Source organism: Astatotilapia calliptera, chromosome 3 (genome assembly GCF_964374335.1).
Source record: "Astatotilapia calliptera chromosome 3, fAstCal68.1, whole genome shotgun sequence".
Lineage (NCBI taxonomy): Eukaryota > Metazoa > Chordata > Actinopteri > Cichliformes > Cichlidae > Astatotilapia > Astatotilapia calliptera.
In genome coordinates, this window is record NC_137424.1 from 30,803,823 (window position 1) to 30,827,292 (window position 23,470).

The 23,470-nt window shown below is 39.9% G+C and overlaps 2 protein-coding genes across 2 annotated transcripts in view; both read right to left on the reverse strand.

Annotated features, from left to right (window-relative positions):
* The window catches only part of chrnb1l (cholinergic receptor, nicotinic, beta 1 (muscle) like), a 31,908-nt gene extending 30,709 nt beyond the window's left edge, over positions 1 to 1,199 (reverse strand). The window contains exon 1 of the mRNA XM_026161598.2: positions 113 to 1,199. Coding sequence (XP_026017383.2) covers positions 113 to 212 — 100 coding nt within the window. The 5' untranslated portion in view covers positions 213 to 1,199. The remainder of the gene's footprint in view (positions 1 to 112) is intronic.
* Positions 1,200 to 1,330: 131 nt separating this feature from the next.
* Positions 1,331 to 23,470, reverse strand: part of chrnb1 (cholinergic receptor, nicotinic, beta 1 (muscle)) — a 28,319-nt gene continuing 6,179 nt past the window's right edge. The window contains exons 3-11 of the mRNA XM_026161599.2: positions 21,826 to 21,870; positions 21,196 to 21,305; positions 19,136 to 19,244; positions 18,891 to 19,035; positions 18,514 to 18,699; positions 16,210 to 16,433; positions 10,206 to 10,381; positions 5,034 to 5,181; positions 1,331 to 4,505 (exon numbers count right to left, since the gene is read on the reverse strand). Of these exons, the coding sequence (XP_026017384.1) occupies positions 4,359 to 4,505; positions 5,034 to 5,181; positions 10,206 to 10,381; positions 16,210 to 16,433; positions 18,514 to 18,699; positions 18,891 to 19,035; positions 19,136 to 19,244; positions 21,196 to 21,305; positions 21,826 to 21,870 (1,290 nt within the window). The 3' untranslated portion in view covers positions 1,331 to 4,358. The remainder of the gene's footprint in view (positions 4,506 to 5,033; positions 5,182 to 10,205; positions 10,382 to 16,209; positions 16,434 to 18,513; positions 18,700 to 18,890; positions 19,036 to 19,135; positions 19,245 to 21,195; positions 21,306 to 21,825; positions 21,871 to 23,470) is intronic.

The following is a 23,470-nucleotide window of genomic DNA, read 5'->3' on the forward strand; positions in this document are numbered from 1 at the left end:
GATTATGCGACATTTAATCATCTTAGCATGATTCATCTTAAAATCTATTTTTAAACATCCTCAAACCATGAAAACTAGTGTCACACACTGGCATTCCTAAAAACGTCCTTACCAGTGAAAGTAAGGCAAAAGCAGCCACACACGAAGAGAAAGGTATTCATCCTCATGCTAGTGCTCAGGTACATCTTCATTTGTCCAATAATGGCAATCATATCATCTTCTGGACTCTTGTTAGCCAACCAAAGGCTCTTCTAGCAGCCACAGCCAGTCACGTCCCACCTTCACCTGGATACAAGATGAATGGTCACCCCCTAAAAGCTCAGGAAAATCAGTGCCCTGCTCCAGCTGGGTTACAGCTAGTTAACACCCCGAACGGCACACGCTCTTCAGCTAACGACCCTGTCTCCTGTCCTTTCGTCTCTTTTGTGGCCATGACTCTCTGGGTGAAACCATGACCTGATTGGATGGATGTGCTGGGGGGGTGCGCTTGTACTAGGAACTCTGAGGGGCAGGCACCTGTTGGTGCTCACCAATCTGAGGTTAGCACTGCGGGGATTGTGTGTGGGAGTAAGAGGAAGTGGAGGGGGTGGTATGGCTATGTGCTGTGGGTTATGACAATGGAGATATTTTTGGGAAGTTGATTGGGGGGTTGTCGGTAGGCGAAGGATGATTGGTGGTGCTGTAAAGCTGACGTGGGTCATGCTGTAGGTGGCTTCTCTGGCTCTCTTAACTTTTAATGCCTGCTTGATCCCTTCAGCTATTCATCTTCCCTGGTAAATCAAATCTTCTCTACCTCCTTCAGGCTTTAAATATTCATTTTCAGCCTCCCACCTTAGGGGTTGTTGCAGTCATACCCATTGCACTGTGCTGTGTGTGGTATTATCTGGCTGTTATATCCCTGAGTTAAATTGGTTTTCAAATATTAAGCAGTTTTCTGAAAAGGTGGACAATGAAAAAATTATTAAGCTCATTAGTTTTACAGGAATAGCTTGTCATCAAAGTTTTAATTTTATGTCCTTTAAACAGGTGTGCAAAAGTATCCTGGGGGGAAAATGCAGTAATTTAAAGGCACTATGTGTGGAATTTTGACTTCCCAGCTGCTGCCCCCTAGTGGTGTGACACCAATAAGAGCAGTTTATATCCACCAAGACTCAAAACTTCATCCATATCATGCAGGAACTGAGCCCCAGGATCCAGAAGGTCAGTGTTTTTAATTTCAGCTTAATATTGTCTGTGTCCTTGCATTGATATAGAATCCTTCCAAGCCCATCTTTTACGCAGATCCACCATTTTTTGAGTAATCCTGAATATAAAGAGAGAGACAGCGACGAACCACCACAAACACTGAATTTATTGTCTAATTTTCCTACAAATCAAAAGTAGCAAAATCGATTATGCAATTTAAAAATAAAAAATGATTTTAAACCAAAACAATATTTCAAGGCCGTGCCTGTCAAAGACGATTGTTATTTCCATGTGCGTCAACGTTTTTTGCGTGACATGGCGTACAAACCCATCAACATTTAGAAAGGTCATCTCCACACAGAAGGAAGGAAGTGGCACAGAGATACAGACAAAAGCAGGCATTCACAGATTTGACACTGATTAAGTCAGCTACAACATGAAGAGGAAGAGCAGGAGTGGAGGGGGGCTGCAAAGCAACTTGCAGTGTCACAGCAACCATAGACAGGCTAAAGTTTAATCCCTACAATATATGAGATTTGCAAAGTTGGGTGCGTAGAACAGTATCAGCTGATCTGCAGGGATTGTAGACTGGGTTTGACTTTGTGACCTCCATCAGTTAATGCTATGCTTATTTATATTTATGTTCATAGAAATAGTGAAATATATATTTTTTTACTGTTTAAAACAATGTTGATGTTCTGGTAAAAAAAACCTAAATTGATTAAATTATGAAATAAACTTGTTTTGAGAATCTTTCTAAACAGCACAAGTGATGGGGTTTGTCTGTTCTTTAGGTACAAATTCCTATAAAAACTATGGCTTTAGTCACACTGTGATTTAAGGAGCTGAAAATGAAAGGCTCTGCTTCACAGATACTGTGGCGTGATGAAATCTAGAATTACCAAACTTCTTGGCAGGAGCAGGGAGGTGATGCCAATACTGATGGAGAGGTCTTAGTAAAAAGCACCTCAGCATTGCTGATTCTGAGTTTGATGTGAGCTCGAGGCAAGAAAAGATGTGGATGAAAGTATAAAAATGGAGATGGATGTTTTTTGCCATAGAGGGCTGCGAGGACTACAAGCGTAATGATCGATGAAGCAAAGGCCCCCGAGTGAACTCCGGATTCTGCTCTATCTCTGATCCTTCGTGTTGCTTTTTACGAAGCTGATGTCTATATTTCAAGCCTCATAAAGTTCATCTTTCCTCCATCCCCTACTCTCTGTCTCTGCCTTTAAATTTCTCTCCTCTCAGTTGGGTCATTCCATCCTCTCTCCCTCATGCTGGTGAGCCTTTCCAGTGTGAAAACATAAAACTATAAATCAACAGCAGATTGAAACTTAAGTGAGGGGAAAATGCCTCTGACTTGACCTCCTCTGAGCTGCCATTCTCAGCGTGAATACATCATTCAGAATGACCTCTGTGTTTGTTTTTGTGCAGCCTGGCTTCTCAAAGCTACTCTTTCATAGAAGGTTATGTGTTAGACGGGAAAGGGAACAAGTGCAATTCAACCACTAGTGTAGCGATAACGTCACATATGGTGGTCTATAATACTGAGGGGCTATCAGTGCTGTCGCCAAGGTGGGCTGCCGTGGACTGGCAGAATTTCAGCCCCCAAATACTTGCGCTAATAGATCTCAGTGAGAGAGTGTATTTACACAGAGAAATAACAGGGAAGCCCATGCAGTAGTGTCCGGTGACCAGTGCCAACATGTGGGGATATTAATAGCAGGGTGGGCAGGTGATAGCATTCTGAGAACAGATGGAGCCTTTGATATTCTCCCCTCAGATCTCTATTTAAAAGACAAAAGCAAAATGAAAGCACAAGACCAAGAGGACAGGTGTGGTAAAAGGGACATGCAGCATGCGTGTGTCCAGACAAAACGAGGCACCGAGAGGCACGAGTCTTCTCTATTATTGGGAATTCCATTGGCTGTTGGTGCAGCAGATGAATGGGGTTGGTGTGCTGCTCCGTTACATACACCAATGCCTGAAATGCAGAGGATTACTGTGTCTGCAGAAATATACCGCAAAGCATGTGCCACTCTCCAGCACATTCTGACATGGGCTTGCAGCACGCTCATTATAGGGCCTGGTTTGTCTTGGTGTTTATGTGTTAACACCACATATGAACACCCAGTCCTGGAGCCACACTTCAAACCCTACTACAGCTAATAACAAAATAAAAAAATCCCACGCTGGTAGTTTATATTGTAGCATTTATACGCATGTATGGTATGCTAACATTGGTTTAGTAGTTACATTTCATGCAATTTCATCAATGCATTTATTATTTTTTGTTATTTTAATTATTTTAAAAATTTAACATACAAACTGTCACTGGCAACACATCTGGAATTAGGAGAAGGTTTTGGGCCAGATTAATCTTCTGAGGTAAACCTACCCTGACTAAATAGTTTGGAGACTTGTGAAATGTAAGTAGTTTTTCATGTGATGTACATCAGAATTGTTATTTTCTTTGTTTTCTTTTACAAATTCTGGTTGAGTCAGGTAGAGTCAGCATCGATGAAAATTATCGCCCCAAATTAACTAAATTTCACCATAGGATGATGGGTGTGTCCATGTCTGCAACAGAGTGTAACCCTGTTAACATTCTGGTATCCAAGTCCTTACAGTGGAAACCTAGCCATTTATTTTGGTTGAAGCCAAAACTGTTTGGGGTTTTTTTTTCAGCTGTTTTTGATTTCTGTGTGTCCGATTATTGTCTTTGTTTCTATAATGAGAAAACTTGGAAAGCAATTATATAAACACAAAAATTGCATATTGTAATTGCCTATGAATGGAGCTAGGGTTGGGGTTATCTAGACCATAGACCTTATTTAGTCCTAACTTATAACCCTAATCGTAGGCTTGCAAAGTACATTATATGAATTTGGGGTTTTGAAAGCTTTTCTCCCAAATCTAACAAACACAGTAAAAGTTTAAAATTCTACAAATCTAAAAAGAACACCATAAAATCCATATGGTTTGTCAGTTACTGGCCCTTTAAGTACTAGTACAGCTATAATTTAAAAAGGCATTGTGTGTTTTGTGATGAGGCAATGCATTGGAAACTGTACTTATTTTAACAGTTACAATTGTCTTCCTCTACATGTACATCAAGGGATTCGTAACTTCCAGCAACATGGTTCATGAAAATCAGACACCCCTGTGCTTCAGAAGGGTTTGAAGGGGTCCGTAGGGGTATGGTTGAAGCTAGCATCGGCGAAGATGGCCAGCGTGCCCACAGTGGTGAAAACGACGAAAATCCACAGGAACATCCGGTCCACCACCATTGCCACATATTGCCAATCTTCTTTCAGCTAAAAGAGGCCAGCGAAAGACAAGAGATTAAAAAGAGAAAGAATGGGTACGATAGAAAGAAAATGAATATAAGGAAAGGAAAACAGTGGGAAAATGGCAAAAGACAGACAGACACAAGAGACAAAAAGACAACAGTACAAACGTCAGAAATAAAGCCATGTTGTTCAGATAAAAAGTAGAGAGGAAGAAAAAATGGAAGGACAATAAACATATTAATGCTCTAAGGTTTAAGTAAATGATAGCTCTAACCCTAACCCTGTGATAATATGTTGGTTCTCCTCAAAAATGTCATCTCAAATCTTGACAATTAGGGGACAAAGAAAACTGTCATTCTAAGTGATATGCATTACAAAAACACTTTTGCTTGGTTTATGTTTAGGGTTAGGGGTCATCACTAAAGACAACTTAGATATTCAGTGATTAAGCTTTATCTGTTGAATGCTCGAAATGATCAAACCCTGCCCTTCACTCCAGATGTGACCTTGTGGATCTTAGAAGGTTAAACGTGCTCAAACATTCAAACTTACCGCTTCATAGTCTTTTTCAGCCTGCAGAGCCTCGGCTATGTATGTGATGGCCTCTATGGCTGACTTGAGCTCATCAGGTAGTGCAAGGTAGCTACTGGGGCCATCAATGAACTTCCTCAGGTCTGTGCATATGCCATCCGGCTGGTACCTTCATGACAGCACAATTATAATAATGTTACAGAAAAGTATCAATAATAAACAAAATATTGTGATGGTAAATATATATGTCTGGACGGATTCAGGAAAAAGACAGAGTGTCAACACCCAAAGACAACAAATGCACACGAGCGTGCAGAATGTAGCGATGTGTGAGCAGGTGTCAGCCCACGCTAATTAAAAGCTGTAAAATAGCTCAGCTTTTATGAGCTGGGCTGCGCGTCTCCTTTGCACTTTACTGTCAACCACAGAGGAATAATGAGAAGGTCAGAGGAGCTCCCCGGGTCCCCCTCTGCGAGTTTGTACAAGGCGCTGCCCTTCACATGCTGACCAAGCTGCTCTGTGTGTGTGTGTGTGTGTGTGTGTGTGTGTGTGTGTGTGTGTGTGTGTGTGTGTGTGTGTGCGTGTGTGCATGTTTCTGTGTTTAGTTGTTGCCCTTAGTTACCAACTGTCAGCTGCTACTGGGTGCCAGGAGTTATTGGGAGAAGCTAGTAGAAAGGTGTTGTGTGTACCTGTGTGACTCTGCTGTCAGTTATAAATACTGTATTAACGTGACAGTTCTAACTTTAGAGGTCAAGTTATTTTTCATTTCTTTATTTTCAAAACATAGAAAGTAAAAAATGTGTTACGTCAGTTAGTTACATCGCAAAAAGACAATCTTCGAAGGCACTATTATTGAACTTTATAATTTGCAATTATTATTTTATTTTATTTTATTATTATCATGTCTGCTTTCAGACTAGTTAAAACAAAATATCCAAAATGCTTTTTTACAATTGTTTACAATTACAAAACATTTTATATTTATACAAATTAATACATATGTAGTTTACATATTTAAATACATGTATTTATGATGTGAGTAATTTATTGTTAAAGGGTATTTAACATTGTTTTGAATAAATAATGCATGAAATTTTATGACTCTCACCAATAACCTCAGACAAGCCTGTTATTAGAAGTTAATTCGTCATCAGCACCATAACAATATGATCAAACAAGTCGTTAAATATGACCAAAATTTGTAATATATAGTTAGATTAGATCATGCTAACTGCTAACTGAAGCCTGCCTTGTCATTGATGAGTTACTGTTGCTATGACAATCTGGAAGTAAATGTGCTCAACTAAAAATCAAGAGCTCCCGCCATCCAGCCAAGAAGTAACGTACACGTGTGAATGCCCTGTTACTACTAGCACTATAATTATGAATGTTAGCCAGCTTTAACATCTGGTCAAACAACAGCAAGTGTGTCAGTCTAGTATCAAAAATGTTAATTGTACTAAAATGGGCATTGTGGCATTATTTCTATCAGTCTGCTCTCATGTGTCTGGATTTAAAAGCAAGAGAAAGACCGTGTTTCTAAGTTAGTCAGCACACTCTCGCGCTAGCAACACAACAAGTCTTACACTTTCCTTCTTTTTCTACCCCCCAAAAATGTATGCTCCTGGAATGTATTACTTTCAAATATGTGCTCAATACCATGAAAAAAAAAACATAACTTAACAATTCATTGTCATGAACATAAAAACATTTTACTTTTTCGTGGCTATTTCACAAACCTCTGTTCAGATCAGACCGTTTCTTATGAATTCAACTTGTTATCATCAGGAGGATGGAATTCAGACTTCTTGTTGAACACTGATATAGTCTTGCTTCACACAGTTGATCATTTACATTACATAACTCATTCTATAATTTTTCGGTAATAATTATTGCACGGAATCATGCAGCATGTCCTTCAACAATGGCACATTAATTATGTCCTTGTTGCCTTCAGCAGAAAGACACACTAAGACCTCCTATACTTCTATGAACTTACGAAGTCATACAGCATGCAAGCACATCACAGCTGAAGTGCTTTTCTGAGTAGCATTGCTTAAGTTCCAGCCTAAAACTTTGTGGATTTTCACCTGACATTCAATAACCTCTACAAAGGCAGAGCAGCTGCTTTTCTTATGAAACACCTCAAATATTAAACACCTCCTTTAAAAAACATTGCAAAAAACCAAAAAAAACCAAAAAAGATTGACAAGATAGGCAGGTATCCACCAGAGGGCAGTGTAGCACAACGTTAAAAGTGGTAACCTCTCAGGCAGGACAGAGGAGACAGCTGCTTGGTATTCTTTGCATGAAATTAGAGGTTTGCAACGCAGCGCTGCCACCGCTGCTCATCCTGCGAGTGTGGCAGGTGAAGAATCTGTGACCTAAGAAGGATGAAGTCCTAACAGGTTGAGAGAGAAAGGAAAAAGGGAGGGGGAGACACAGTGTGGCCTCTTAACCCCCTCCTCCCTTTTCCCTCCTGTACGGCTCAAAGCAGCACTTCATCAGCGAGAAGTAAATGAGTATTCAGGAGACTAATTCAACTAAAACTGGCTGCGTCTGGTGCCAAGACATGCACTAAACCCAATTAAGAGAGGCGTGCGAATGTACGTGTGGACCCAAGAGAGATACTGCTGTCTCATCAAATTCCTCTAACAGAGCCCCTCCCCCCTCACTGTTCATTCACCTAGACAGTGACTCTAATGTGTCAGAGTCCATTTGGGTGGGTCATTATTGTTTTAGCAAAGATTCTTTCCCTCTAGACATATCTAATTTCTCCCAGGAGTAGAGACTGAGGGACAGCTACACTGTGAAGCAAACTTCATGGTGTATTGTGAGAGCAGCAGGAATGCACGTTAGTTGACAGTGTCGTATGGCTGATTGGGAAGACATACAGGTCCCCACCCTATGTAACTACTTAAGGAAGGTCAAAGAATTTCCATGCACAAAGGATCGAGACTGGGGTTACTGTAATTCAATTTGTTGCCAAATTGTGCAACACTGGCCTGCATCCAGCTCTTTACTCAACATCATCGGCAGCCCTCTGTGGAACTTTTGATGTAAACCTGCAAACTGCGTTTCAGTGGAGGTGTTTGGGTTTATAAAGCTATATATATATATATTGTAACATCTCAGAGTACTTTAAATAAAGATAAGACCTTGGCAGTAGTCATTACTGACGCTCAGACATCTGTCACTGAATAAAACAAAGGTCAGAAAGACCTCACAGAAGGAGATCTTAAACAGCCAATCTGTTCCTTCTTTGCAACAGCTCCATAAATGATGATTTGACAGTTTAAGCTTCAGTAGAAAGGGCATCGATACAATATGTGACAATATGAGACTTCAAAGAAGATATTTTAGTGCATTTAGTAAAATATTTTGGCATAGCAAAAGTACATAAAGTATAGTGGATGAAGTAAAGTGCATTTAAATACAAACACACACAAACTGCCTGGATCTCTCAGTGTAGATGAAAATGGAGATGCAGGAGGAGAAGGAACAGATGTGATGTGATAAAAGTTTATTAAGAGCAATGACAGATGGAGGCTGGGGAAACCAGGGCTTCAGACATAACCTACTATATGAACTTGAGCCTTAATTAATGCATTTAATGTGGAATCAACCAGTAACACTGGCAGCAAACCAGCCCCAGAGCATGATGCTACCACCACCATGCCTCACAGCTGGTACAGTGTTACCTTTAAATCCTCACCTTTATTCTAAACATGCCTCCTGTCATTGTACCAAATAGCTCAGTGTTTGTCTCATTGGACCATAAAACCTTTCTGGCTCGGCTTGTCCAAGTGAACAGCTGCAAATTTTAGTCGAGCCTTGTTAAGTTAAAAGACAATGTGGAACCTCCATCTCCGTTTATTAAACAATTTAAGTGTTTAATTTGAGTCTGTATGCAGACTTCTGACCGTGTGGAATAGAGAAACCTGAAAATAGTTTTTGGACCCAATTCTTTTTTTAGTTAGTTAAACCTTGTATTGGATTATGGGATGATACAGGCGTTTCACATGTGTTTATATACGTTGTCTTTTCAATTCTCTCATCAGGAAAACTGCCACAAAAAAATTAAGTATTTTTGTAAAAAAATGAGTGGGCTAAAGTGCATCCATAACTTTCCTTTACACATATTTTGGTTTTGATTTTGTTAAATAAATAATGACACTGTGTAATATGTTGTATTTTTGTCATCTGAGCTTGTATTTAAATATTTCTAGAACCATTTATAATTATGTCCTGATATATAGAACCTTAGAATTGAAACGGGGTGTACCTTCGTTTTCACATGACTCTAAATATGTGAGAATGTGGAGATGGTTCTCATATTCTGAATAAATGTTCTCAGGTAGTGTAGAAAAGCCCTTATAGCTAATGAACAGGGATCTTCTTTCTTCTTCTTCTTCTTCTTCTTCTTCTTCTTTTTCCTTATTGTGAGCCAAAAAACATTGGATAGATTTCGTTGGCCTCACTGAGAGAATATATTATGCAGCACAATGTAATAAATGTGTGCACGTATAGGTGACAGAAGAGGAGAGGAATTACTTCTTGTGCTGCAGCTGCTGCTATTATGGTAGCATTTGGTATCTTTAAATATGGTGTTTGTCTGTTCAAGAGGCTCTGTGCTTTTAAACACTGTTGAATTTAATTCAAAGTGAAAAAAGCACCTAAAATATAACAGAATTTTAATTCGTCTTAAGTTGAGGTGGTAAGCGCTAAGGAGGAAACCTGAACTTCTATGAGTGCAAGGTTGTGTAGACACTAAAGTGATATATATTTGAATCCATTTCGACATGACATCAAATCAAATTTGTTTATTCTTAATGTATTTGATCTTATTTTACTGCACAAGTATTGTTTCTAAAGTAATATTTGGAAAACGCATCTAATGATATATATATATAATGGAATTAAACTTATATACCAGTATGTGATTCACTTCAAGAATCCCATAAGACATAACAGAGACAAGAGCAGTCGCTTCTCATCCTACTAATGATGAATGGAATCTCTTCATATCCATCTGTCCGGGTTTTGCCTGAATCAACAACTGTTCACCTGCTCCACTTCACACATGCTGTTTCTGGGTTCATTTGCTTTTTCTTCAAACATGCAGGCTAAACCAAATCCAGGCACACTCACAACCACGAGAGCAAGCATGTGCACGTATAAGCCTGGCTTTACCTGTTGGGTTTGGGAAATAAAATGGAAGAGTCAGGTTTCCGGATGAAGTATTCGTCAGAAGCTATGCTAATTGCAGTGACTTTTTTTTCCCGGCGGGGTACGGTCTCCAGAGACAGGGGGGTCTCCACCTTTGGCCGCAGCATGCCCAGGTAAGGAGGGAGCATGTGGATGAAGATCTAGGTGGAGAGTAAAGGCAAAGAAGAACAGAGATACTTTTACAATTCCCATTAAAGACAGTTCGGCCAGAAGACTGTTTCCATGTGGAGAGATCCCCAGGTTTTAGGAACAACCTCACCTACTTCCAAGACTGCGTGGAGGGGGACAATGATCTGGTGAGGTGAAGACTCCAGCAACATTTAAAACACAAGGGAACAGCTTTATTTGCAGACCAACACTTTCGGCTTGTGGCCTTCATCAGGGTTGCCGAAACACCATGTTTCCATGCGCAGTCATTTATATATAGGCATGTTGTATACAGCGCTTTGAGTACTCCGGGAGAGTAGAAAAGCACTATATAAGAATCAGTCCATTTACCATTTATCATATTTGTCAGCATGGCTCTGTTCTAGGGTTTTCCTGCTCTTCCACACATACATGCAAAGTATAAAGTGATAAATGTAGAAGCAGGAGCTGGGGTAGAGGCGGTGGCAAAGCAGCTTGCAAATGTGATACTGGGATTTCCTATTCCTATGAAGTTACTTAAATTTGAATTTCTGACTATGTAGACATTAACATGTATTTGATTTTCTACAATTTATCACAGTGAATTGCTGTATTATCAGAAAAAGACTGCATGCAATTGCCAACATGCAACATTTCTGGCAGGTTTTTGGTTGGTATGCTTAAAAATCTCATCTCAGTAAGATAACTTTTGTCTGATTGGCTAATTGATTAGTTTAAATTTAAGGGCATAAGTTGGACTAGAAAAAGTTGATAACTTGCAATATATGTTATTTCAATACACAGTAAAAGTCACATTAATATCGAATCATGAATGAAATATTGTGTTAATATCATATTGTGGCATGTCTGGTGATTCCTGCCCTCTCTAGATTAAATAGTGCACCCTATATAAGATCAGCTTAGCCTTCAGATGCTGTGGACTGGCTCTGAGATTGGTTCATTTGCTGGAATTGTTGCTAGGCTTTTCTTTGTGGCCTGTCTGAGCAAACTCTATGCTCATCTTCAGAATTTAGCAGTTTCGAGATGTTAAAAAACGCATTTCATAGCATTCATTTATGAATGTGTAGATGTGCATTTCTTTTGCTGAAAAAAGACCACAGAAGGTTATTTGCTGTATATTTTCAGTCAATAGCTTGTTAGCACTCACACCTCATGGATCCATCATCTTTGCTGGCATTAAAAGTCCATTTGTTAGGATTCTTGTTTCATGATTAAGGGGACAGCTGGAGTGCACTTGCCCTGTATTTGCCTATTAGAGATGACAAATAGTTCTAAATATTGAATTTTGCAGTAAGATAACCTTTGAAAGCAGTTGCTGCTGAATGATGTGGGTGGAGAAACTAAATGGGTAATGCTTTCCAGTTCTTCAAAGTCTCCTTTCGAGGTTTTCTTCGAACACAGTACATAAGTCTGTGTGCTTCAGTGAAGCACTTCAGTAAAGGATTCAGGCTGTCCTGGGCACAAGGGAGTGTAATTAAAACAGAAAAAACAGTTTGATAGGACATGATAAAAATTAAGTGCGTTGAGTCTTCATCAGAAGCTGTCGGACTTGGAGCTCCTTTGATATCAATATCAAGGGAGTCAATGATAAAACAGCACGTCAGGGTTGAACTTTAGCCTTGATCAATATCATAAATGCTGTAAATGGCTGCTCTATCTGCGCTTTGAAGTGCTTTCATATTCTTTTTGTGAAAGAACTCCTGGCTCACCAGTATTGACAGATGGATGTCAATAATAGCCCCCTGGCGAGGAACATAAACTGGCAAAAACTCAATAGCGAATTTAATAGTGATTTTGAGTTCATTTACAACCAAACGTCCACGCCTTTATACAACTTCCAGTATGCGTCAGTTTCACCTGCTGTTTCTGCCATGTTTCCTAGCTCTCAGTCCGAGGCAGCACATCAGTGAGTCACTCGCTGGAGCCTGATAGACTTGACTGAGAGCTCTGAGACATGATGGAGGGTCCTTTTTTAATGTAATTTAAATAAAATTTAATAAACTTTACTATTTTTGTTCACTCCCACAGCAGCAGTAAAGAGTAGATGGTCACAGACAGTCGTTGGTGAAGAAAATGGAGCATTTATAGGAAAATCTTTCTCTCAGGCGTTTGTTCAGGCCAGAGTGGAAGTGGAATGTGTGAGATTTCAAGTCAGAAATGCCGAAAGAAACAGACGGACTGACTGGGACATTTATGAACATTTTCCATAGAAATGATACAATGGCACTATCAATTAGACATTCAAAATATTGTTAGTAATTATCATAGATCAAGCAGAGAAATGTCAGAAAATCCCCAATTGTCTCTCAACTGTCTTCCTTACTGATACTGTGTGACATCTGTCTGATTTCCCACAGCTTGGCTGACAATGAGCAGTGAAAATAAGAGAGGAAACAGCACCTCGGAGAGCAGCACTTCATCTACAAAGACCGTATTCCTCAACAATGGCTGCTAAAACTCTGATAGTATTGCTGTTGAGTGTGTGTGGTGCTCGGGCAGACACCACAGAGAGACGTAAGCTCTGCACTCGAGAGCATCTAAAGCATCACCTGGTGATGGAACAGAAGGAGGAGGTGTCCTAGTCGTCTGTAGTGACTGTCTGGAGAAAGAAAACGAAACACTGAATTCAGCCACCAAGATGGGGGTGGAATAAAGAGCAGCACAGTTAATGTCTACCTAGAGATGGGCTGAAATGCTGAAATAGGATATGACCATATTTGGAGTGTCACTGTTAGCTGTGTCACCAGGTGCATCAGTAATTAACTGTGATATTAAATGTGCAACAAATTTTAGCAAGCAATAATGGGATTAAACAAAAAGCATACATAGCAGAAATCTGAAGAGCCAGCTGCTTTGTGTCTGAATACAAGCAAACGCTGAAGGAGAAACATAACTTTAGGCCATAAAAAAATTACCCCAGTACATTTCATACTAGTCATTAATAGGGATTAATATTGAAATCAGATATGGAAACAAACACCATTTAACAGGCTCTAGACAGCCTACTACATAAATTTGGTCATTTTCTCTGAGACACACTCACTTTAGGACTGGTGGCCATTACAGGAAGTTTTTTTCCTTAAACTTAAATATTTGTTCTTTTAGTGGCTGATTGACCAGCCTTAAATTAGGCTTTTGAAACACAGAAACAATAAATACAAAATTAATCATTCGTTTCTTTCTAATGTTTTGCGTCCAAAAATGTCTTCCTTTCACATTTTATTGTTTCTTTAATTACCCACGAGTAGGAGTGAAACAGAATCTATGCTCCTCCTTTTCCTCATCAATCCGGCGCCAAGCAGTTCAATTAAGCCACGGAAATCTGCCCAGTGTGTGGGAGCCTTTCTGTGGTGAATGTACCCTGAAACCATGACAGAACTTGGACCAAAGCACAGAGCTGCTACTTACGCCTGTAATTAGCTTCACACAATGTACACTGGGGGCAACAGCAACTGATGGAGGTTAATGGTATAACATGACGTTTAAAGTGTCGAGAACTATGTGGACCTAATTGAGTAGTCTGCCTCGACCCACGCTAACACAGCTTTCAAAGCCAAATTAATGCCAAAGTTTAATTTATGTATTTCAGGTGCACAGTCTTTAACATGATGACCCATTAGCCATTTGAATATACAAGACAGTGACCATTTTCAAGATGCTAACAACTGCTGGTAAAATATAATTTTTTGAGGTGGAGTCTTGATTTTAGTTTTCATGCATGTTCACAATGTAGAAATATACTTCCTAACCCTCAGGTTACTCATAAGCTTCTTTGTATCAAATTAGTAAAATTTTTTCCCCAATTAATTTACTAAAGGGGAAGTAGAGGTACTATGGAGTAGAGGTAGTACTTTTTCTGTGAGCCACATCTCATGATTGGTCTTTTCATGTACAATCTAGTGTCTGAACTCAGCCTGACCCTGTAGCCACCCTTTGCTTTGCACACTCTTGGCATTCTCTCAATGAGCTTCATGAGGTCGTCAGTCTTGAAGGAGTTCCCAGAGATGCTGAGCACTTGTTGGTCCTTTTGCCTTCACTCTGGGGTCCATCTCACCCCAAACCATCTCCATTGGGTTTAGGTCACACATTAAGAAGCCAACAAATTCCACAAATGAACCCCGAAAACCATTTCAGCTTCATCATCAAGCTCACTGAGACGAGGCCAAGGGTTTGCAGCGCTGTCAACAAAGCAAAGAGTGGCTGCTTTCAGGAATCTAAACTATAAAACACATTTTGTTATTTATCACTTTTTTCTTTGCTAGATAATTCCATACATCTTGCTTCATATCTTTCATGTATTCAGTTTGTATCTACAATGTAGAAAGTGTTAAAAATAAAGAAAAACCATTAACTGAGAAGATGTGTCCAAACTTTTGACTTGTAGTGCATTTACTGTACATATCCTAATCAGGAGTTCAACATTTTAACAGCTTGTATGAGGAAGCTGTTGATCAGTCTGGAGATTCTGCCTTTTATATTGTCATGATCCTGAGTCCGTGACTCAGTGATTTTGTGTTTGGTGTATTTATTGTTATTATTTTCATTATTGTTTGTGGGCTGTTTTTGAATGGTTTGTGTTTTGTGTTTTAGATAGTGGGTTTCTGGGTTTGTGCTCCCCCTGTTGGTCCCTGGTGTTAGTGTTCCCCTGTCTCGTCAGGTTAATCAGGTCCAGCTGTGTCTCCCACCTGTGTGTGTGATTTCCCAGTGTCCCTCTGTGTATTTATAGTGTGTGTTTGCCTCTGCATTACTCTGTGAATCCCCTGCGTGCTCTCCCTGCTGTCCTCCCTTCATGTTCAGGTTTGTTGCTCTTTGGTTCAGTTTCTCCCAGTTTAGGTCATCCTTAGTTCTGTTTTGCCATCCCCACTTTATGTTCGGTATTCTTAATAAATCACCCTCACATCTGAATAAGTGCTGCATTTGAGTCCTCCTTCCACACATCACATGGCTGCTGCCCCAGTCGTGACATATATTCCATGACCATCTGACTGAGTACAAAATAAAGTTAATTCACAGAAAGTTAATTCTGTTGATCTGGACGCAACCTGCAAATGGACTGAATCTACTTTCTAAGATTTGTAATAAAAGTGTCCTAAAAAGATCATTGCTTGGCCTGTGACTATCAGGAGTAGTCATGCTTGAAGGAAGTTGGTAGGTGTAGCTTGGTTGTATATATGATTCACTACATTCAACCAATTTCTAATATGGAAAAATGTGTGTCTAAAAATATGGACATTACATTAAAGTCTCTTTAGCATTCGTGCAATGTCTTGTTGCAATTATCTGGTGTTTTTGAACTGTAATTTAAACAAAACATATAACATATTGAAGTCTTGTTGAAGTTGGAAATGCAACTCACCTTGGAGTTGCATAGATAGATAGATGGTCTCTTGGGTCACACTAATTAGAGTTGATGGTCCTAACCTACCGCTTGCTCTACTTCCTTGCTGACAGATAATTCAATGTTTAGAAGTTTTTTTCATTTATCACATAGCCTCCCAATATCCCCCTGTCCTTTCCAGCTCTCCTCACAGACATGCTGGCCACTTAATGACTTGCCTTAACGTATTTTCACAATGCAAATGAAAGGTGGTATTCTGACAAAACCTCTGACAACAGAAAGAAAGATTGCTTGTGCTTCTGGGCTGTTCTGGCACAAATGAACAACCTACAGTATATATGCAAGACACTGTAACAACACATGCTAGAAAGACAAAAACTATTTCTTAAGAGACACAGATATTATTTCCTTTCAGAAGTCTTGTATGATGATGTGCCAAGCAGGCAAAAATTAAGCTTGTGTGACCCTGAAATGTACGCTCACCTTGCGGACCCACATTGGCATCATGTGGGTGTTGGGAGAGCGATGGTGGAGGTTGAGGACAACTACGCTGAGGATGACAGAGAATGTGACCAGGACCATGGTAAACATGATGTAGTTGACGATGATGGGAACACCCAGCGAGGTCTCGGGGATCTTATCAGCCAGCAGCAGCAGGAACACGGTGAGGGTGAGCAGCACATTGATTGACAAACCCATCTTCTCACCTTGCAAAGAAAAAAAAACACAATTATTTAGGAAAGTCAGAAACAGCGCATTTCTTGTTCCTGTGTTACGACTCATTAAGCTTTACCGGGCCAAGGTTTGTTCCATTTTCAACTCACTGAGATTCGAGGAGCATCTGGTGAATGTAATTTACTAGCAATGATGCTAATGAAAAATTCATCTCCCATTCTAAGTGAGGCTGATTGGGTGACACAGCATTGGCTCTTTAGTTCATTCCGTGGTCACGTACAAACTGTGTACGAACTGTGTTTGTAAATGACCACAGGCCTGTACTACGAGGCCAGATTTCATCACCAAGGTAACTTCGGGGTTAACCTGCAGTTTTATCTACTGCAAAAGTGGTTCACGTCTTACCTGGGTGCATCACATGATAATTTATGCTTTATGCTTATCTAATCTCCTGCAAAATTAGAGATCAACTTAGTTCTCCAATAGAATTGCATTACCAGTCCTGGTGGATCCCTCAGACCTCTGTGCACATGCAATAGGAAGATTTAAGGTTTTCCAGTAGCATCTAATGTCTCTTGGTTTCTTAGAGACAACTTTTTTATTTAAATTTAATGTATTTCCGTTTCTGTGTGTTGGCCCTGCGACAGACTGGCGACCTGTCCAGGGTGTACCCCGCCTCTCACCCTATGACAGCTGGGATAGGCTCCAGCGCCCCCCGCGACCCTGAAAAGGACAAGCGGAAGCGAGTGGATGGATGCATGGATTTCTTTCTGTTGGCTGCAAACGATTTACACCAAGACCCAGGGTTAATTTAGCAAGTTGCTAACCAACTCCGTGTGACGGCTTATCCTGACTGTCAGCGTTGGGGTAAATGAATCCAGATAACAGAAAGGCATCCTGGGTATGCTGAACTTGCTTCATAGTACAGGGCCCAGAAGGGTTGAGCTGGTAGGTTAAGAGAGCAGTTTGTGGCCTCTCACTGAGAAGCAAAGCATCTCTTTCTGCATCACTGGAAAATTAATGTAAAACTGGAGGAGATTAAAAAACAAACCCTACGATTCCCTGTGCTGTTTATGTGTCCCTTTACTGCGTGTTCAAATCAGTCATTTCATATGACCCTGGTTCAAGACTAGTAGGAGACACAAATCCCTGTGAGGGTTGCATCAGGAAGGCGATTCAGCAGAAAGTTCCGCCAATCAAATATGCAGATACATCTCTGGTGGCGACCACTTGTGAATACGGGAGCAGCAAAAAGAAGCTTTTGCTTGATCATCCCAATAAGACTCTTAGTGGTTGTTTTTAAAGGTCACTTGCCTGGTTTCTTTTTTCAGTGAACAAAGCAGATGGCACACACTGGTCAGTAAACTATGATACGTTTAGCAGTTATCCTAATCAGACATTTTCTGCAATACTTTTTTCCCACACGTTCCAAAAAATTTAAATAAAAATATTACAGAGTGTTAAAATGACTTTTTATAGCTATTTTAAACTCCTAAAAATAGGCCTACATCATTGTTCAAGAAAATAATAACTTTATCAATGTTTAATATATTTATATACTAAAATACATGCCTACATCAATGCATAATGACAGTATCATGTCAATGAATATTAATGCAGCTATGCAGGAATGCAGTATGTTATGTTCCGATCTGTGTACCTTATTGAGGTTCATGCATATTTGCACATCTGTGGGTTTTGTACTAAGTCAAACTTTAATATCTCAGGTTGTATTTTGCATATGTGTGTCCTAATCAATCAATGTACCCAATGAGCAGGCTTGTCCAAACATAAAGGTAAGCGTATAAGGGAAAGGACAGAGTCAAGCCGATTGCTCTAAGCTGTTTTTCTACCTCCTTCATTTTAAAGGTTATCAATTCAACTGTGTTCCACGAAGCACCTATCTAATCTGAAATTGGATCCGTTTATAATTAGCTAAATGCCTGATTGCCCATTTTAAACCGACCACACAAACTCAATTGGGAAATGGTATTAGCAGTTTTACATCAAGGTGGAGCTTGTTTACGATAACATAACGATAACGATCACATAAAGAGAGCTTTAATTCATAGTCATCAAGTGATCTGAAAGCAATTTCTGTAAAGTGTTTACCTGCATCGGGAGGCAGATAGAAGTTGAAGATGGCGATGATAGTAATCAGGATGCAAGGGATGATGATGTTGATGATGTAGTACAGAGGCTTCCTCTCGATGATCAGGTAAAAAGTCATTTCCTCATATTCGTCATCAAATGTGTTCTTCCTGCTTGGCTTGTGTCTTACGTACCACTCACCACTCTCTAGAGAAACATCCACAGCTTAGATTTCTATTAATTTTAGCGCATTTAGTAATCGTATTACACTAGCAACACATTTGCAAACCACAAGAAGGGGTTATGCAAAAATGCGATGCTTTGAATATACAGTAACATGAAAATACATCTGAAGTACTTCTACTTAAGAATATATGTATCACGTCATGAGTGCTCACCACTGAAAGACTCGTCCAGCTGGATCTCCCGAATCTCCTTGCCTTTTGAATTCAGGGCATACTGCAGGTCGATTTCTGTTGAGTCATATGTGTAAGAGCGAAACTGCATGGTGCAGTTCTGCCAGTCGAATGGGAAATATGTTACCTAGACACAAAAAACTGGCATTTAAACGAGTTGGAAACAACGTCCAAGCTTAGACGAAACTGGATGGAAGATAAATACATAGTAGATCTGTGTAAATTACCTTGACTCCACAGGAACTGCAGTACAGAGCAGGGGGAGTCCAGGTTACCCTGCCATTACTGTAAACCTGAACATGGACATGCAGGGCCACATCAAACTGTCCATCATTACTGAAAACAAAACATGAAATACAAATTAGCCAGTTTTGGTTAATAAATCAAACTATATCACATGTTATATGTTGAGGTAATCTGTAGTATGTTATGGATGGTGACATATCACAGAATTCCATAACATATCTTGAAACATAGCACAAATTGTATTGTGTCAAATGAATTGCATTTGTTCTGTTGTCTAACAGTTAAATAAGACTCTTCTTAGACGAAAAGTCCCTGCATTTGTCATTAGTTTCACTTATATGTGTTGCAACAATTGCTTCTCTAAGATCGTTGCTGATGTTTTACCTCCTTGGCATTGTGTTAACACACAGCTGAATGCTCCAGACCTGCAAACTGCCAAAACTTCTACTTTTTAGAGACACGGTGACACTTGCTGATGATCAGTTCCTCAATTGCATTAGGCTGGTGACATCTGGCTGCTATTTACTGTCTTAATTTCTATAGATGCACTAAGAACATACTCCACAAAGTTCTGTGAAAACTTTTTCTTTTCTTTATCAGAGGTCTGTATTTATATAGTGTTTTGCTCCATGTATGATCTGCTTTGGAAAATGTGTTTTTAAGAAAACTTCAAAAATGTGACAGAGCAATTGAGTAAAACTGTAACAAGAAATGACTTTTTGGTTTCACTTTTCTGTAAAGGTCAGAGACACCCCCCCTCCCTCCGTACTATGGGAAGTAATCTATTTTGTGCTGGAGATGGATGGTTTATTGTGACTTTGCTTTTACAAAGATAGCTGAGAGGGCTTGGTGAGGAAATCCAGGCAGCATAAACTAAAATGTGACAAACAGTGAGGTGTCTCTGTTCCGCAGCTGCACCACCAAGGCATTATTAGAGTACTGAAGCAATAACAACTCTCTATGCTGCTGACTTAAGTTATAAAGTTGCAAAATAGCAGCAATCAAAGTTTGCATCTCAGTTGTAGTCTTTGTTTTGTTATCATCTCAGTTCCTCTGACAAAGCTTAGAAAGAGACAGACAAGGCAAAGTCACGGCTGTGTAGAATATGAACATTTAGCTCCACTCCCACATCTAAACATTGTAATTGGCATTAAATGGAGATTCTTTGCACACTTTTTATGGAGCACTTTGACTGTAAGTGCAGCGCTAATGTTGTTCCTATACTAAGCTGTCGGGCTCATAACACAATGCACAACAAAGACATCAAGTCAATTAGACACAGATTTAGCCTTCTGTCAGTGTACAGTGTTTGAGTTTTATGTCTCTGATAATTGAACAATGAGAAGCTTGTGTCTTTACCCCGGGCCCTCCTAAAAATCTGTCCCTGTGAAAGTGCTGCTGCTAAAATGGCCGGCATTGAACAACCCAAGAGAAGCACGCGCAAATTTGCATTTGTGTGGACGTGCATATTTGTGTGTATCCGTGCGGTTCCAAATGAACGCCTCACAAGCTGAAGTAGCTGAGCGGTGCTATCAGCTCAGTTATTAGGGAGCCATGCTGCTTAATTGCCTATAAAGTGTTGATGAATGGAGCAGTGGGGATATTTACAGTGGTGTTAATGGGAGCGTGTCTGCGTGAGCCAATATGGGGAAAAGACTAAACTTGCTGTTCTGAGTATCTAAATCTTTAATTTAATGCTGTGTTATATAGTTTTTCCAATACACATGAGCACTACTATAATTTACCTGGCCCATCACCTAGTCTCCAGTGGCCTGCAGCTACAAGCTACAGGGGTATGCAATTTGTCCAATTTCAAAACAATATAGTACGATGGATACGGATTTGATATGAAAATATTTACTATATGGCAACACTTGTTTATTTCACTCAGGTAGGGGTAAATTAGTAAGTACAAAAGGTTGCAAACACTGCATACAAATACGAAAATGGAACAAAGAGATCAAAAACGTTCTCCTTTCAAGTCTTTGTTAATGTTAACGTTAATGCTAATGCTAATGCAAGTTGCAATGCTGATACTTACTTATTGATGAGGACGATGTCAGGAAGCCAAACCTTCCCAGAGGGGATGCGTAGCACCTGAATCCCATTGTGCTCCTTCGGTTTCCATGACAACCGATAATCTGTCCATTCCTGTTTGAACATTTTTATAAAAGTTTTTTTTTTTTTTTTTAATACGTAGGGATGTTATTATCCACAAGTCCATGAAAAGAGTTGGGATTAAAGCAGAAAATGACAGCAAGCAGAAACTTTGCTTTAACAAATGCAACCAATTTGTCATTGTATCACTTTATCTTTCATTTCTCCACTTCTGTAATTAGATTCCACAGGGATGGCTTCCCTGTGCATTTGTCCTTGCATAACAAAACACAATTTGCATATTTTTTCATTTTGCCTGCTATTATGACTACTCCAACTGTTCTACTGATTATATGCACAGTGTGCATTGGCACTGAGCTGTACTCGAAAGACGAGGCCCTGTGTTAATAAACATACTGCCACTGGAGTAGGAGTCACGGATGAGCTGCTCAGTGTGATGTGAAAGAGTTTTTCAGTTAGAGTACACTCAGAAAGCTGTTGGATAATTCATTCTATCGGCTTAAGATTTACTTCAATTTGCAAGTATGACGAGCAGGCATGCAAATAGACTCACCAGATTCATGACAACAGTGGTGCTCATTTCTTCATTTTTCATATTCTGTTATAAAAATGCGAAAATATGCATTTCAGTATGTACTTCATAACTGTTTGCTTCAGATCGTTTTTCATTTTGTAGGGATACAGATACAGAGTTATGCACAAAGAACACCCTAATGGCATTACAGGTTTTGTGGTGGTGAGAGTTTGAAAAATGGTATTCAGGGCAGCTGTGGTACAGGAGGCAGAGCAGGTTGTCTACTAATCAGAAGGTCAGTGGTTCAATCCTCAGTTTCTCTAAGGTGCATGTCAACGTATCTGTGGTTAAGATACTGAATCCTAATTTGCCTGCAAAGCATTCAATGAAATGTGAAAGACAGGTTTTAAAACAGCTCTTAGGTGTAGAAATAGGTTTGTGAATGGGGCTTATAATAAGAAAGCACTTTGAGTGCTCAGCAAAAGCAGAAAAGTGCTGTAAGTACCATTCCCACCAAACACCATCCATCAGTTTAATGGACTAAATCCGGTTAGTCAATCATCAGTCTATGAAAAGCCTTCCATTTGCATGAAAAGTTAGGTTTTTAGGTTGTTGCAAGCATTTAATTGCAAGAATTGGTTACCACTGTTGCCTCATAATAAGAAGGTTTTTGGTTTAGACCAGGGGTGGGGGATCTCCAGACCTCAAGGGTCCTGCAGTTTTTAGATACGTCCTTGATCCAACAAAGATTATTTAAATGGCAAAATGACCTCCTCAACATGTCTTGAAGTTCTCCAGTGGCCTGGTAATGTACTAATCATTTGAGTTAGGTGTGTTGACCCAGGGTGATATCTAAAACCTGCAGGACACCGGCCCTTGAGGCCTGGACTTCCCCCACCCCTGGTTTAGACTATGCTGCCAGCTGAGGGCTTTCTGTGTGGAGTGTGCATACTGCATGGACTTCCCCCCACAGTCAGGATACATTCTACTGAGGTTAATCGAACCTCAATGTGGTTCAAAATTTTTTATTTGTTCGTCTTTCAGCCTTAACCTTTTGATGGAAGGACAGCAAGTACAGTGTGATGTCTAAAAGATATCTAAATAATACATACAGTTCAAAGTTAAAACCAGGTTAAAAGTTAAGTTTTAGTAGTTCATACTGTTAATGTTAATACCTGTGTCATTTTTTGCCTCTGGAAATGTGTTTGTTACATCACTGTGATCAGACAGCCATGACATACACTCAGTGGTGAACTTTGTAGTAAGCGCCTTTATATAGTTAAAACCATTTGTTCCAACAGGCCAGGCATAGCTGGACTGGCCATCGGGCATCATTTGCGTTTGATTTTTCGTTTTTATGGGCCGATGTTTTTTTTGTTTTGTTTTGTTTTGTTTTTGTAACGGCATGAACAATGAGAGGTGGTGGATTGGCCAGATGCTGGCTGATGTGTAAAAATAACTCAGTTGTTTGGTGGTGGCTGTGGCAGAGCTTCCACAGAGGCCAGCAGGTGGATGAGGGAAGGAGAGGCAGGAGGAGCAGAGACCCGAGGCGGCCGCTGGTCCGAGTGTCAGGTGAACTGAACTTCAGGTAAGAAGTTATGACCTGCAGTCTATCTGGGTCAGATATAAACCAAGTTTAGGTGGAGTTTATTTTCATTGTGCTGACTTTTTACAGTCAGTTACA